Source organism: Salvelinus fontinalis, chromosome 26 (genome assembly GCF_029448725.1).
Source record: "Salvelinus fontinalis isolate EN_2023a chromosome 26, ASM2944872v1, whole genome shotgun sequence".
Taxonomy (NCBI): domain Eukaryota; kingdom Metazoa; phylum Chordata; class Actinopteri; order Salmoniformes; family Salmonidae; genus Salvelinus; species Salvelinus fontinalis.
Genome location: NC_074690.1, coordinates 39,105,884 through 39,123,325, shown reverse-complemented (window position 1 = coordinate 39,123,325; position 17,442 = coordinate 39,105,884). Strand labels below are relative to the sequence as shown.

The window sequence follows — 17,442 nt, the reverse complement described above, 5'->3', positions numbered from 1 at the left end:
TTGTTACTTTTATTACATCACGGAAATGAAATTTAACCTAAATGTTAAAATGCGGTCTTTACAGTCAGAAGTTAAGTCTAAGTTTGAAACATGATTTATTAATGGACGCAAAACATTCACATCTTAAAATACAATATAGTGCTTAATGTCATCAACATGCATATAGAAACGTCTATACATAGCAACAACACACAAATAAATAAAAAGTATATTTCACCAGTCGCGGTGAAGACTTACAGTAAGACACGTCTTTGCTGATAGAGAGACTAAAGCAGCTTGTCTGAAGACTGGAATGCATGAGATGAGCCTAATAGAAGTAGGACTTCTCAGATAAAAAGTTGTGATTGAAGATTGTTTTGGGGTTTAGGGGTCAGAGGTCAGAGTGCAGACTTCAGCAGAGTGACTCTGTTCTGACCTTTTTACCACATCTGTCCTCCCTTCCCGCCTTCTCCCTCATCTCCTTGCTCCTCTTCTCCCTTTCCTTGTCCTCTCTCTCCATTCCCTTCACTCTCTCCTTCTCTCTCTCCAGAGTCTTCCTCATCTCCTTTCCTTCACTCTCCTTGCTCCTCTTCTCCCTTCCCTTTTCCTCTCTCTCCATTCCCTTCACTCTCTCCTTCTCTCTCTCCAGAGTCTTCCTCATCTCCTTCAGCCTTCTCTTCAGAGCAGCACGGTCACTCTGACTGCACACCCCCAGAGCCTAGAGAAAGAAAGAGGGGGAGGGAGACTTTCATTTGTGTGAAACTATGGGCTGATCCATATGGAATGAAATCATTCATCTAAGGGACGCGTCACAATACTCTTCACTAGCCCCCTTTCCTAGCTGGTCACTGATCAAGGAAGCCCAGTCAGTCCTTTCATTTATCAGAACACTGAAGACAGAAGGTGAGGAGACGATGTCTAACAGTATTAAGACGCAGCCCTTGACTCCCTGTAGAACAAACCTACTTTGAGTTTGTTGTTGTCCAGATTGAGGAGTTGCAGCCCATCCACACCATTGGCTGTGAACTCGGCTGCATATTGGTCCATGCTAATGCCAATCAACCACAGACAGACCTGCTGATTGGTCCATTGGTCCAGGGGTCGGCTTTGCCATTGATTATTGTTACCAATTAGGACAGAGTCACAGTCCAGAGTCTACAAAGAGAGACAGATTGTTTTTAACTGTTTTGGGTTTGTGTCAAACTAACACCTTAATATTCCATCACATTCTGGGTTGTTCGGGGGGGAAATAAACCACAATCCAGCCATATGAGCAGAGGAGAAAATAATCAGGGAATGGTAGAAAACTAGAGCAGAAATCAGGTCAGAGAGAGAAGGGCAATAAGACAGAGAGAAGGGGAGAGAGGACGGAGTGAGAAATAGAGGGAGACCATGCGAGAGATGGAGAGACTCACCTCTGAGGAGGAGAAGGTGAGAGTTTGAGAGCGCCCAGAGAGAGACAGATCTGATAGCACCCCTGACAGGAGAGCAGAGCTGGTACTCCCTGCGTCTGCGACACTCAGTCTCTAGAATGAGCAAAGACATGTGTGACTCACACACACACACACACACACACACACACACACAGTAAAGTGTACGCTTGCACACACAACCAACCGCACACAGTCAAGAGCGAGTACAGTACAAAATGAAAGGCCCCAGGTGAAATAAGCATGCAAAAATCATAAGCCACATACATTATTGAGTTGGACAAGTGCTTTGAGCCAAAATGAAATGTGAAGTCCAGGGTAGTCGGAGATGACAGGCCAGGTGTGCGAATGCGCACCTCCCCTCTCACCTGGCAGTCTCTACTGCCCCCGGTGGTCATGTAGGGTAGACTGCTGCTGGAGACCGACCTAAGCTTCTCTCTCTCCTTCTTCAGTCTCTCCCGCCCTCGCTCCCCGAACCAGGAGAAGGACAGGCAGGAGGGCATGGAAGTGACAGAGCCTGAGGGAGATACACCACTGTTGGAGTTATCTACCAGGTCACCACACGAACCCCTGGGGACAGAGAAAGACAACAACAGTCAAATAGAGGGACAGCAGAAACACTGGAAGAAGAAATGTAATGTGTGTGTAAATAGTATTGACTGGACCCTGTTTTCTCTGCTAGTTCCGTAGTGTGTATACTATTTGTTTAACCTGTGGTCCAGGGACCTTCTCTCGTTCTTCTCCTTCTCACCCTTCCTCCCTCTGCTCAGAGACTTGCGGAGGCTGCTAGAGGGCAGAAGAACAAGGGTCAGAGGACAAGGTGGAACTATTACCACATTTCGCATACATACACTACATGACCAAGGGTATGTGGACACCTGCTCGTCGAACATCTCATTCCAAAATCATGGGCGTTAATATGGAGTTGGTACCCCCCCTTTGCTGCTTATAACAGCCTCCACTCTTCTGGGAAGGCTTTCCACTAGATATTGGAACATTACTGCTGGGACTGGCTTCCATTCAGCCATAAGAGCATTAGTGAGGTCGGGCATTGATGTCGGCCGATTAAGCCTGGCTCGCAGTCAGCGATCCAATTCATCCCAAAGGTGTTCGATGGGGTTGAGGTCAGGGCTCTGTGCAGGCTAGTGAAGTTGTTTCACACAGATCTCGACAAACCATTTCTGTATGGACATCGCTTTGTGCACAGGGGTCCTGTTCTGTGAGCTTGTGTGGCCTACCACTTTGCGGCTGAGCCGTTGTTGCTCCTAGACATTTCGACTTCACAATAACAGCACTTACAGTTGACTGGGGCAACTCTGGCAGGGCAGAAATTTGTTGGAAAGGTGGCATCCTATGACGGTGCCATGTTGAAAGTCACTGAGGTCTTCAGTAAGGCTATTCTACTGCAAATGTTTGTCTATGGAGATTGCATGGCGGTGTGCTCGATTTTATACACCTGTCAGCAACGGGTGTGGCTGAAATAGCCGAATATACATACAAAGTAGCTTATCTGCTCAGACGTGCCTAGGGGAAAGGGGTTAGGGGTTGGTTTGAGAATGAGCTTGCTGTACACAAAATCAAATCAAATTGTATTTGTCACATGCAGATGTTAATGCGAGTGTAGCAAAATTTACATTTAAGTCATTTAGCAGACGCTCTTATCCAGAGCGACTTACATTGAACCTTTATTTAACTAGGCAAGTCAGTTAAGAACAAACTCTTATTTTCAATGACGGCCTAGGAACAGTGGGTTAACTGCCTTGTTCAGGGGCAGAACGACAGATTTGTACCTTGTCAGCTCGGGGATTTGAACTTGCAACCTTTCAGTTACTAGCCCAACGCTCTAACCACTAGGCTACCCTGCTTGTGCTTCTAGTTCCGACAATGCAGTAATAACCAACGAGTAATCTAGCCTAACAATTTCACAACAGCTACCTTATACACACACACACACAAGTGTAAAGAGATGAAGAATATTAACATAAAGATATATGAATGAGTGATGGTACAGAACGGCATAGGCAAGATGCAGTAGATGGTATCGAGTACAGTATATACATATGAGATGAGTAATGCAGGGTATGTAAACATGTAAACATACAACTACATGAGGATCTGGTGAGCATCCTACCTGAAGTCAGGGAATCTTCTCTTTGATTTGTGTATGGTAGAGGAGTTGTCCTCTTTAGAGGGAGACTGGCCTGGCTGGGGGGTGAGAAGAGAGGATGGGGGATGGGACTGGGGTGTGAGGGCAGACAGAGAGGTGGTGCTGGAGTGGACAAGGTCACCTCCTGCCGAGAATGAATGTCCCGCCTCTCGGGGTGTGCTCGCAGTCAGAGATTGGCTCTTCCCGTCACAGGCCTGAATCTGGTCTTCCTCACCCTACAGGGAGTGATAGAACATTCAGTGTGTCAATGGAATGTGTGTGTGTGTGTGTGTGTGTGTGTGTGTGTGTGTGTGTGTGTGTGTGATATATATATATATATGTCTGACCGGTCTCCTGAAGGACTCTCTGAGTTTGTCTCGTGAGGGAGGGTGTCTCTTGGTTTTCTGGGCGAGCTGTGCTCTGGCCCTGTGAGCGCTGGTGTCCAACCGCCCCGTCTCAGGCACCGCAATGCTCCAGTCTGCACCTGATAAAAACACAGTCTGAGAGGCTCAATACACAAAGATACACACATGCTCGCACACACAGACACATGCTACCTGAGGGGCAGTGACTTACTTGAGGTAAATGAGGTGTCCAGCGATTGGTTGTCGATTTCAGGGACCGCCTCCCCTCGCTCCAGGGGACCTATCTGAACAGAGGAAAAGAAGAAACAACACTTCTCACTCAGGTAGTAGATGTACACAACAGTTTACATTATCTCCTCCAGTCTCACCTGTCTCTGTAGTCTATCCACGGTATCTCTGTGTCTCCTCTCGGTCTCCTCCATCTCTCGCCGCAGCTCCTCCTCTCTCCTCTCACTCTCCTTCTCTCTGCACAGGGACAGAAGGACCATCAGACACAGAGAGAAATATACTTTCTAAACAGGCAGTGAAAGTTCCTAATTGGCTCAGAGGGGCATGTTCACTGTTGACTACATTACCCAGAGCTCACCTGTGTTGGAATTCCCTCAGCAGTCTCTTGGCCTTGCTGTATTTGACCTCTAGGCTGTCGAATTGGCTCTGAGTGTCAGCCAATCGCTGGTTCACAATCCTGCACAGAGCCTGGGCCTCCTGCCAGTACCTAGAAGAACAATCACATTCTTCCTCATCACCATCATCATGTTCATCATAATTAGCATTTATATCACCGCCGTCATGATTTTCCATCACTATCACACTAAATGAGTGACCGGTAGATCAGTGTAATTGATGATTACTTCTCTAGTTGGTCAGCCTTCTCCTCTCCACCCTGGACACTCTGCTCCAGCTCATCCCGACGACTCTCCCACAAGGCCCGCTGCTCCTCACAAACCCTCAGCTGGAGGACAAACAGGTGGGTAACCAGTTTCCTAGCCCCATACCATGAGCCTCCCATTCATCTAGCCCTCATCCCTAGACAGTAGACACTCCCCTTAGACACATCCCCTACCCATTCTACTAAGCACCCAGAAAAAACAATCCACTTCAGCCCCGTTCCAATACCTTGAAGATACAGCCTTCCTTTTTCCTAAATAATCACTAAATCCTAACAATTGCACAGGTAAAAAAGTAGGGGCCTACATTAGATCGCTTTAACCAATGCTGTCATGTCAGATCCGATCAGTGAAAACACAGGGAAGACGGACAAGAAGAAAGTCTATTTTCAAGGTTATTGGAACATGGCGTCTGTACTAATAACTCAGACTGTAGACAGGGACGTCTCATAGAGAGCTAAATGAGTATGTTCTGAGAGGGAGGAGTGTGTGTGTGTGTGTGTGTGTGTGTGTGTTAGCATGCCTTTGGACAGTCTTGTCAGTGTGACCTACCTTCTCCTGGGCTAGGCAGAGTTGGTCTGATCTGGTCCTGAGCTTTAATTGGAGCTGAGGCGAGACCAGTACACACTTGAAAACACTTCGCACAACACAATGCAAATTAATAACACTATCTGATCCCCTCAGATCTCTAGACACTGTTCTGGGACCAGGAACGTAATGCCTTCTGAGGGGGTATTTTTTTTTTCACCAGAGGGCGCGCACATACACACAAAATACTGGACTTCAACACATCTGCCTGACACACCTGTTTGTATTTAAGGCAGAGATGGGCTGAGTCCAGGCTGGTTAGGTCTTCCTCTTCCTCCTCTTCGTCCTCTGTAAGGAGATCTTCCTCCCTCTCATCCACAGTGCTCAGCCCCAGAGCACCATCATCCCCTCCATTTAGCAACTGAGATGCATAAAACACCCACACACAGGTACAACCAATAAGGAATGCTTATGTACAGTGCCTTCAGAGAGTGTTCACACCCCTGGACTTTTTCCACATGTTGTTGTGTTACAGCCTGAATTTTAAATGGATTAAATTGAGATGTCGTGTCACTGGCCTACACAAAATACCCCATAATGTCAAAGTGGAATTATGTTTAATTTTTTTTAAATGTAATTGCAAATGAAACTCTGAAATGTCGTGAGTCAATATGTAATCAATCCTTTTGTCATGGCAAGCCTAAATAAGTTCAGGAGTAAAAATGAGCTTAACAAGTCACATAAGTTGCATGGACTCACTCTGTGTGCAATAATAGTGTTTAACATCATTTTCTAATGACTACCTCATCTCTGTACCCCACACAATTATCTGTAAGGTCCCTTAGTCGAGCAGTGAATTTCAAACACATTCGACCACAAAGTCCAGCGAGGTTTTCCAATGCCTCAAAGAAGGGTACCTATTTGTAGATATATTTTTTTTACCTATATCCCTTTGAGCATGGTGAAGTTATGAATTACACTTTGACTGGTGTATCAATACACCCAGTCACTACAAAGATACAGGCGTCCATCCTAACTGAGCTGCCAGAGAGGAAGGAAACCACTCAGGGATTTCACCATGAGGCCAACGGTGACATTAAAACAGTTACAGAGTTTAATGGCTGTCATGGGAGAAAATGAAGGATGGAACAACAGCATTGTAAATTACTCAAAAATACTAAGCTAAATGACAGAGTGAAAAGAAGGATGCCTGTACAGATTTTTTTCTTCCAAAACATGCATCCTGTTTTCAATAAGACACTAAAGAAAAAAACAAAGTATTATGTTTGGGGCAAATCCAACACAACACTGAATACCACTCGTCATATTTTCAAGCATGGTGGTGACTGCATCATGTTATGGGTATGCTTGTCATCGGCAAGGACTAGCGAGTTTTGTTGGATAAAAATAAACAAAATCATAAAAGAAAACTTGGTTCAGTCTGCTTCCAACAGACACTGGGAGACAAATTCACCTTTCAGCAGGACAATAACCCAAAAGACCAAATATACCAAAAGGCCAAATATACACTGGAGTTGCTTACCAATGTTCTTGAGTGGCCTAGTTAATGTTGACTTAAATTGTCTGTCTAGCAAAACATTTCTGTCTAGCAATGATCAATAACCAACTTGACAGAACTTGAAGAATTTAAGGATAATGTGCAAATATTGTAAAACCCAGGTGTGCAAAGCTCTTAGAGACTTACCCAGAAAGATTCACAGCTGTAATCGCTGCCAAAGTTGATTCCAACATGTATCGACATAGGGGGTTGAATACTTATCTCATCAAGATGTACACTACATGACCAAAAGAATATGGACACTTGCACGTCGAAAATCTCATTCCAAAATCATGGGCATTAATATGGAGTTGGTCCCCCCTTTGCTGTTATAACAGCCTCCACTCTTCTGGGAAGTCTTTCCACAAAAGCATTAGTGAGGTCGGGTACTGATGTTGGGCGTTTAGGCCTGGCTCAATGGGGTTGAGCTCAGGGCTCTGTGCAGGCCAGTCAAGTTCTTCCACACCAATTGACAAACCATTTCTGTATGGACCTCACTTTGTGCATGGGGGCATTGTCATGCTGAAACAGGAAAGGGCCTTCCCCAAACTGTTGCCACAAAGTTGGAAGCACAGAATCATCTAGAATGTCAATGTATGCTGTAGCGTTAAGATTTCCCTTCACTGGAACTTAGGGGCCTTGGCCGAACCCTGAAACTTGACAAACTGACTTGTTGGAAAGGTGGCATTCTATGTTGGTGCCACATTGAAAGTCACTAAGCTGTTCAGTAAGGCCATTCTACTACCAATATTTGTCTATGGAGATTTCTTGGCTGTGTGCTCGGTTTTATACACCTGTCAGCAATGGGTGTGGCCGTGATAGCCGAACCCACTAATTTGAAGGGGTGTCCACATACTTTTGTATATATAGTGTATTTAGTGTTTTGTGTAGATCATTGACAAAAAAAACGACAATTGAATCCCACTTTGTAACAACAAAATGTGGAAAAAGTAAAGGGGTGTGGATACTTTCTGAAGGCATGGTATACAGTCTCACACCTACCTCCACTGTAGGGGGTCTCTTGTCCTGCTCCAGACTCTGAGTGATTAGACGAGCCACCTCACTCTCCTCCCCCTGCTTCTCCCGGCCTATCAAAAACCTGCAGTGAGAGACAATGACAAATCCTCAGCCTGTGTAAAATGATACAACAAATTGGCATAGAAAGCATATGTGTATGTGTGTGTGTGTATTTGTAGTGTGGCTCAGGTAGTGCAGTTCATCCAGGATGGCACATCAATGCGAACTGTGGCAAAAAGGTTTGCTGTGTCTGTCAGCGTAGTGTCCAGAGCATGCAGGCGCTACCAGGAGACAGGCCAGTACATCAGGAGACCGTAGGAGGGCAACAACCCAGCAGCAGGACCGCTACCTCCGCCTTTGTGCAAGGAGGTGCACTGCCAGAGCCCTGCAAAATGACCTCCAGCAGGCCACAAATGTGCATGTGTCTGCTCAAACGGTCAGAAACAGACTCCATGAGGGTGGTATGAGGGCCCGACGTCCACAGGTGGGGGTTGTGCTTACAGCCCAACACAGTGCAGGACGTTTGGCATTTGCAAGAGAACACCAAGATTGGCAAATTCGCCACTGGCGCCCTGTGCTCTTCATAGATGAAAGCAGGTTCACACTGAGCACACGAGCACATGTGACAGACGTGACAGAGTCTGGAGACGCCGAGGAGAACGTTCTGCTGCCTGCAACATCCTCCAGCATGACCGGTTTGGCGATGGGTCAGTCATGGTGTGCGGTGGCATTTCTTTGTGGGGCCGCACAGCCCTCCATGTGCTCGCCAGAGGTAGCCTGACTGCCATTAGGTACCGAGATGAGATCCTCAGACCCCTTGTGAGACCATATGCTGACATGCACATTTGTGGCCTGCTGGAGGTCATTTTGCAGGGCTCTGGCAGTGCACCTCCTTGCACAAAGGCGGAGGTAGCGGTCCTGCTGCTGGGTTCTTGCCCTCCTACGGCCTCCTCCACGTCTCCTGATGTACTGGCCTGTCTCCTGGTAGCGCCTCCATGCTCTGGACACTACGCTGACAGACACAGCAAACCTTTTTGCCACAGTTCGCATTGATGTGCCATCCTGGATGAACTGCACTACCTGAGCCACTTGTGTGGGTTGTAGACTCCGTCTCATGCTACCACTAGAGTGAGAGCACCGCCAGCATTCAAAAGTGACCAAAACATCAGCCAGGAAGCATAGGAACTGAGAAGTGGTCTGTGGTCACCACCTGCAGAATCACTCCTGTTTTGGGGGGTGTCTTGCTAATTGCCTATAATTTCCACCTTTTGTCTATTCCATTTGCACAACAGCATGTGAAATTTATTGTCAATCAGTGTTGCTTCCTAAGTGGACAGTTTGATTTCACAGAAGTGTGATTGACTTGGAGTTACATTGTGTTGTTTAAGTGTTCTTTTAAGTGTTATTTTTTTGAGCAGTATATATATATATATATATATATATATATATACCTGACAGTGCCAATGGTTTTCTTCAGCATAGTGGCAGCAAACAGCTGTGTGACTCCGACCAGACTGACCCCATCCACCTCCACTATCTGGTCATTCACCTGGATACTGACACACACACAGAGAGATACACAGATCTAGGATGAGCTTACAGTATTACACTCGCATCTTACCATTAGAAAGGCATCGTTAACCTTAGATCAGATTCTCACCGTCCATCCTGTTGTGTAGCTCCGTTCTCTGTGACGGTCTTAACGAAGATGCCCAGCTTCTCCAGACCCTGGTCAGCCCCTACCCCCATCCCTATTATACTGATACCCAAACCCTCATCTCCTATAGACAGACAGAGGAGTTAGACAAAAAAAGTAGGTTTAAAAACAAAAGGAGAAAGAGAGAGATGGGCTGATAAAGGGTGTGAGAGAGAAGGAGAGAGGAATATAAAAAGGAATGGAAGAGGTAAATGATAGAGAGAGAGAGAGATAGCCGAGGAGAGAGGGGACCAACCTTTCTCTATCTGGACAGGGAAGAGGTCCATCTTGTCCACTCTCTTCTCCAGTTCATATTCAGCAGAGGCAGACACAGGGTCAACGTCATCGTTACGCCTGTCATAGTCCGCATTAGAGTAGGTAAGGAACATCTGAGTACACACACACACACACACATCTTTCATAGTCAAGTTTAGTGTGTGTGTGCGTGCGTGTGCGTGTGCGTGTGCGTGTGTGTGTATGCCAGTCTTTGGTTTTCTGGGTCCCCCAGATTGTCTACCCGCTCTCTGCCAGCTGGAATTATTGATGCCACACCATAGTGTTTATGTTGTCAGATCCTCCAATATGACTGGGGTGTGAGATGGAAACACAAGCTGTAGCAGACGCTTAGTCTTAACACACTAAGCTTTACACACACACACACACACACACACACACACACACACAATGCTGAGTCATTGCAAATCCATGTACTGCAGTTCAATCTCAGAGGCAGCGAATGTCTTAGACAAAATGGTCCTCAAAACAGTTATGGGACTTAATTTGCCAGTAATTAAATCCTAAATACGCACTGACCTGGTGAAATGTGTGCCAACAGTGGCATACCCAGTAAGGCTCTCAGAAGACTTGGCAGCTACAGGGCCTGAGATGTCTGGGAGATTTTAGATCCTGACTGGAATCCCTCACACTGAAAATACTAATGTGGAGTCACATACAGTAGGGTAGTTGGATGTTCGATACTGTATTCAAATCATGGCTCATCCTATACAACTACTGCTGTACACACCTTTTATATTCATACACACCATTTTTATATACAGTACCAGTCAAAAGTTTGGACACACCTACTCATTAAAGGGTTTTTCTTTATTTTTACTATTTTCTACATTGTAGAATAATAGTGAAGACATCAAAACTATGATAGAACACATATGGAATCATGTAGTAACCAAAAAAAGTTTCATATATTTAAAAAAAAACTTTGCACTCTCTTGCTACAAGCTTTTCACACCTGTATTTGGGGAGTTTCTCCCATTCATCTCTGCAGATCCTCTCAACTTTGTCAGGTTGGATGGAGAGCGTCACTGCACAGCTATTTTCAGGTCTTTCCAGAGATGTTCAATAGTGGTCAAGTCCGGGCTCTGACTGGGTCACTCAAGGACATTCAGAGACTTGTCCCAAGCCACTCCTGCGTTGTCTTGGCTGTGTGCTTAGGGTCGTTGTCCTGTTGGAAGGTGAACCTTTGCCACAGTCTGAGGTCCTGAGCACTCATGATTCAGGCCAAATAGTTGGTAGAACAGAGAATGGTTGAAATCAGACAAGAGAATCTTGTTTCTCATGGTCTGAGTTCTTTAGGTACCTTTTGGCAAACTCCAAGCGGTTTGTCATGTGCCTTTTACTGAGGAGTGGCTTCCATTTGGCAACTACTATAAAAAGGCCTGATTGGTGGAGTGCTGCAGAGATTGTTGTCCTTCTGGAAGGTTCTTCCATCTCCACAGAGGAATTCTGGAGCTCTGTCAGAGAGACCATCGGGTTCTTGGTCACCTCCCTGACCAAGGCCCTTCTCCATCGATTGCTCAGTTTGGCCGGGCGGCCAGCTCTAGGAAGAGTCTCGGTGGTTCCAAACATCTTTGTAGGTCCTGAAGGTTCACCTTCGTACAGGACTTTGATCTTAAGCACACAGCCATGACAATGCAGGATTGGCTTTGAGACAAGTCTCTGAATGTCCTTGATTGGCCCAGCCAGAGCCCGAACTTGAACCCAATCTAACATCTCTGGAGAGACCTGAAAATAGCTGTGCAGCAATGCTCCCCATACAACCTGACAGAGCTTGGGAGGATCTGCAGAGAGGAATGGGAGAAACTTCCCAAATACAGGTGTGCCAAGCTTGTAGCGTCATACTATAAGAAGACTCGAGGCTGTAATTGCTGCCAAAGGTGCTTCAACAAAGTACTGAGTAAAAGTTGCAAAAAAGTTGCAAAAGTAAAAGTTACAAAATTCTGAAAACCTGTTTTTATGGGGGTATTGTGTGTCAATAAGAGGGAAACAACTATTTTATCAATTTTAGAATAAGGCTGTAACGTAATAAAATGTGGAAAAAGTCGAGAGATCTGAATAATTCCCGAATACACTGCATTTCTTAATTTCTTTCTTTTTAGATTATGTGTGTAATGTTTTGTATTGCTACAGTAGGTATTATTACTGCTCTGTTGGAGGGAGAAACACAAGCATTTAGCTGCCCCTGTGATAACATCTGCAAATCTGTGTACACAACCAATAAACGTTGACTTGCTCTTACATCACAGCTGTTCTGAACTGAATACATGACGGAGCATGAATTCTTGCCTGTGTCTCCTCAACCTGATGGGTTATAAATATGACTGTAGGGTTCAAATTATTCTCCATCTATTCATAAACCCTTCAGCGATTCTACCCATGCTTTTCATTTTACCACAACTAAGGGATTGAGCCATACTTACTCTCCGAATCAAAATCTGGTACCCCTTAATCAAACCCAATTGGGTGAGTGAGTTTTTGTGTGTTCTTCTAACAATGTGATTGGGTGTGGCGTGGGTGGGGTGGGGTGGGGGGGGTTTACCTTGATTGGTGCTGTAGAAAATTTGACCTTCCTTGTCTTAGCAGAATCCTCATTATCCTCATGAGGAAGACCGGGAATCTCTTCATATTCAGTAGAGAGCTGCTCCTCTAGATCTGGGGTCAGACATCTTGTGGAGTCCCGTTCCCCGTCTTTCGCGAAGGCCTCGTTCTCAATCCCAAGGATGATGGCAGATCCATTCTTCTCCTCTCCTCTCTCGGCGCACCCTCTCCCTTCGTCCTCATCCTTCACCCCCACTCTCCATCTGCACTTCCTCTCTTCTTCCTCTCGCACTTCCTCCTTTACCCTGACGTCTATCCCTCTATCCTCTCTTACCTCTAATCCGGCCTCCTCGTTCCCTTCCTCCTCTCTGCTCTCATTACACATGCTTCCTCTCGCCTCAACGTTCTCCTGCTCTCCTGCCTCATCTCTTTCTTCCGTCCCTAACTTCTCGTTTTCCATCTCACTCTTTCCTGTCGTCCCCTCTTCTCTAAACTGTCTGCTTTCTCCCGCCATTTGCCCCTCCCTCCATTCTATCCCCTGCTGGTACATGTCTCTCCCCGATTCCTTCTCTCTCACCTCAGAACTGTCAGGGAATCCCTCCACACACTCTCTTAACGAGGGTTCAACCATTCTGGGTTCTACTGGAGGTTCAACTGTTCCCTGTTCCACCATTTTAGGTTGCACTGTAGGTTCAACCATTCTCTGTTCTACCATTCTAGGTTCCACTCCGGATTCTTCAAACACATCATCTACCAGGTTAAACACATTATGCACCAGGTTATTCACATTGCTCTCCTCCCTCTTGCTTTCCTCCTCTTTCTTCATGGTCTCCTCTTCTTTCTTCATGGTCTCCTCTTCTTTCTTTAAGATGTCCTCATCCTCCTCTCCCTCGTTCCCTTCGCTCTCAGACGACTCGTTCTTCACCTCCACTAGCTCCGCCCTCACAGTCACAGCCCCTGACCCCTCTGTGGGGGTCAAAGGGTCACCAGGGCTCATGTAAAGATCATTAGGGTCATTCCCCTCAGACAAAGTCCTGTTGTCAGCATTAGGACTACTAGGGCCATAGAAGTCAGTCTGGTCAGAACAGGGGGAGACTGGGGTGAGAGGACTAGGGGAGTCATAAGAATGGGATGGAGGCTGAGAGTGGGGGGTGCTGGGTGCTGGGCTAGGTGGGTTGAATACATGGGAGCACACAGAGTCCTCACATACACTCCCATCTAACACAATTCCACCACACACACTGTTGCTGTCTGAGGGGTCAGCCGTAGGACTTGGGCCATCAGGGGAAAAAGACTCACTGGAGTGACCATTAACTGGGTGAATGTGTGTAGATAAGCTGGTGTCCAGTGATGAAGTGTGGAGTTCTACGTCGGATAGAGAAATGTGTGTGTGTACGTTGATGGATTTTCTGTCCTCCCTCTCTTTCCTCCTCTCCCCCTCTCCTTCGCTTTCTGACGTGGATGTCAGCTCCTCTCTTTCTGACCTGCTCCTTGCTCTCCCCATGCCCCCGTCCTCCCCCCTCCCATCCACAGACCCCCTGCTATCTCTGCCAGGGCTGACCTTTAAACTTTCACCCCCGCTGACCGTCTCAAACAGCTTCCGGGTCACAGAGAACTTTTGAGCTAGTGCCGCTCTGTCTATCTCTATCTCCTCGGCCTTGGACGGTTTATCTAGCATAGATGATTCTACACTGGACATGCTGGTCACACTGCTCCGGACAGAGCTGTAGCTGAGAGGGCATTTGGGTAGGGCCTGAGACAAGGGGTGGAGGAGGTGCTGTTGGCTGTCCATCTGGAGGAAGATGTTGTCTCTGATCTTGGTCCCTCTAGGACTGAGGGTCCTACCCCTAGAACACTCACCAGGGCCACTGGCACTGCTGGTCCTGGTGTGAGGGACTGCCATGGGGCCAGGTGAAGGGATAGAGAGGCCCAGGGAAGTAGGTCTAGGCCTGGTCACAGTGTCCAAGGAGTAGTTGATGGAGTGGAAGTCAGACTTGTAGGCGTTCCTGTGGGGGGAGGCGCTCCGGCCTTTATTGTTTGTCCGCATCATCTGGGCCTGGAGGCTGGTGGAGAGGTATGAAGCTCAATGAAGGAGTCAAGTTTGCATGTCTCCCTTATTAGAAGGTACCGCTCTGTTTTCAAACAAGTTACGCTTTAGGACTCCGTCCACTGTCTACAGAAAAACACACTAGGAGAGAGACATGAGTCACTTAACAACAGAGGAAATTACAATCATGGAATGGCAGTGGTGCTTTTGGCCTAAAAGTGCAGGGGAAAAAATCTGTATTTCACATCAAATTATAATTTAATGTTTGTTTTTCCTAGTCTACTTCCAACTAGGCCTACCTACTAATAATATTGTTCACCAGACACTCTGCCCATGCGCAATTAGCCTGGGGAAGAGGTTAACTAGTTACTAACTAACAATCAAAACAAAACAAAGTAATAAAACGACAATTAGCCTACGGTAGGGTGCTGTTTGTTAACTTCAATCTTATAACCCGAAAATAATATAGTTCTATTGGTTCTTACCTGTTTGTAAAGCTGATATACAACTACAACGCATTCAAAAGCAGGTCAATTTGATTCATATCGCTATGAACCAGTATTATCCCTGCGTCCACGGATTTACAAACGCTGATTGAATTGTCCACGGTTCATTGTAGAAATGCCAAACTTTGCAAATCTCCACACCTTGCGCCGACAACGCGCGCGCCCTTCACTTACCACCTGGCGCGCTGCCAGAGACCGTCAAGTGAAATTGCGCGTGCACGAAAGACTGCTCTCATATCATATTCAGGTTGCTAGATTTTTCTGCCTCTCCAGTCCTGTCTCCATCCTATAGAAACGTCTTTGAGAAGGGTTTTGCCTGGCATAAGCCTGTGCTCTCAGTATGCTAACAGAGGACAGATGGCGGCTCATGTCACTAAATACTGAAAGTGGATTATCTCACTGTAATCCTGTGTAAACTACCTCAGTGTGAACACTGACAATCATAGAGAGAGAGAAAGAGAGGGTCGGTGATGATAATGAATGTAACCCACACTAGGGAGATAGTCTCTTGGGGGTAATGATAGGCCTACTAATTATTTTATTATGCTAATAATGAACCATAACACCCCATATGAGGAGCCCTTCTGGTGACTGGTAGTATACCACAGTGGCCTGTATAGGGTATTCAGTCTAAGCATGCATCAGCATGCCATACTGGTGCTGTTTGTCCTGTTTGGTTGGTTGATAGCCACACAGAGTAACTGGCTGTCCAGACTCTTAGCCATATTGTTAGCGACAGAGGTGACTTAAAGGGGATATGAACTTAACAACGCTATTTATAACGTTCTGGTCCCACTAATTAGACAAAGAGAGGCACCCAGGCTGACTGCTTTGCTGCTGAGCACATGGAGAATTAAAGTGGAAACAGCTATTAGCCTATCAATCAAACTATTAGTCAATCAATAAATGAATTCCCGTCAGGCTACATATTAGTTCCCCAAGTGTTATTCACTTCCACATTGAAAAGTACTGTACAGTAAAGTATATTCACCATTCACAAAAGGAGCTTAAAGTGGAGCAGCTTACCTGTAGCCATCCAGCCCTGCCTCTCCTTCTGGCAGGCAGAGAAGAGTGGAGCAGAGCAGACTGGGCTATAGAGTATTGGGGCTATGGTGAGTTGTGACCTGGATATGGACCATTCTCCCAGGTGGCACTGGGACCTAGATGATATAAATATCGCCCAATCATACAACTACTGTACAGCGGGAGAGAGAGGGGGGGCAGAGAGGGATAATGGGGGGAGAAGGATAGAGGGAGAGGAGTGTGAGAGAACTGACTGCTGGTAAGTTCTTTGAGAAAAATGTACTTCCTACAACTGCGATATGTGGTTGTCTCACTTAGCTATCTGAAGATGAATGTAAGTCCCTGTGGATAAGAAAGTCTGCCAAATGACTCAAATGTAAATGTAAGGAGTGAGAGGAAGGGAAGTGAGAGAGCGTGAGGTGGGGGAGAGGAGTGAGAGAGGTGGAGGAGACTAAGGAGGAGAAAGAAAAGAGACAGAAAGACTAAAAATGAGCATTGTTCTCCACAATCCCATTCAGACCGCAATTGAGAGATATAGGATGGGAAGATACAGTCAAACGAAGACGATTCGTATTGGTTCATGACCTTCTGCAAATCTGCCCCCAGTTTGCTTCCTTCTGCCCTAACTGTTTCCAGGCCAACTTTGATCTCAGACAAACCAGGAGGGGAAGCCAACCATAATAACAGCAGTGTGTCAGCTGTGAGGCTGAGTTTTGGCAGCCAATTGTGACCCAGATGGATATCTATAGATGGCCATATTGAGAGTTTATCACATCCACCAGGGGTCGCACAGTTGAGATTATTCTATCAGCAGAACATTCAAAAACACTATTTATTATGGCTTGTTATGGCAAACACACAATCACTTATAATTTCTGGGGTCTGTAGCTCTGAGACACGTACAGCAACATTGCCATCTACTGTTCAGAGGTGCCCCTGCTTTACACATAGAAAAAGGGTTCTTCAGCTGTCCCCATGGAAGAACCCTTTGAAGAACTCTCTGTGGAAAGGGTTATGAACGGAACCCAAAAGGGTTCTACCTGGCTGGAACCCGAGAGGGTCATCTGAAAAACCCTTTAGATTCTAGACAGAACCTTTTTCGAAGAGTGTAGGCACTCCTAGATCTGAAATGATTGCATACCTAAAGGTGTAAAAACAAAGGGTAAAATTCCACCCAGCCTATCAGAAGGCAAGGTGAAGTAATTTAACATATTGCTTAAATATCTTGTGTTTATTGGGTAGGGGTTGGGATACAACATTCCTCTCTCTCTCTCTCATCTAGTCTGTCTGTCACATGCACATGTGACGTATGCAGACACACAGTCCCCCTCTCTGCCATATTAATGTCCTGCAGCCTTGGCTTCCTGTGATGTTGAAGAGAACACATGAGTTACACTGGGTTAAAACACATGAGTTACACTGGGT

The 17,442-nt window shown here is 46.1% G+C and overlaps 1 protein-coding gene across 1 annotated transcript; it reads right to left on the bottom strand.

Annotated features, from left to right (window-relative positions):
• Nucleotides 1-158: 158 nt before the first annotated feature.
• Nucleotides 159-16,101, bottom strand: LOC129824309 (neurabin-1-like). The gene is made up of 19 exons (XM_055883858.1): nucleotides 16,021-16,101; nucleotides 12,443-14,629; nucleotides 9,863-9,995; nucleotides 9,571-9,691; nucleotides 9,362-9,466; nucleotides 7,896-7,992; nucleotides 5,613-5,756; nucleotides 5,360-5,413; nucleotides 4,772-4,872; nucleotides 4,507-4,635; nucleotides 4,289-4,385; nucleotides 4,132-4,204; nucleotides 3,903-4,039; nucleotides 3,541-3,791; nucleotides 2,121-2,195; nucleotides 1,778-1,979; nucleotides 1,395-1,505; nucleotides 946-1,134; nucleotides 159-697 (listed from the first exon to the last, which is right to left on the bottom strand). The coding sequence occupies exons 2-19, from the start codon at nucleotides 14,489-14,491 to the stop codon at nucleotides 392-394; spliced, it is 4,374 nt and encodes a 1,457-aa protein (XP_055739833.1). The 5' UTR covers nucleotides 14,492-14,629; nucleotides 16,021-16,101; the 3' UTR covers nucleotides 159-391.
• Between the last annotated feature and the right edge of the window lie 1,341 nt (nucleotides 16,102-17,442).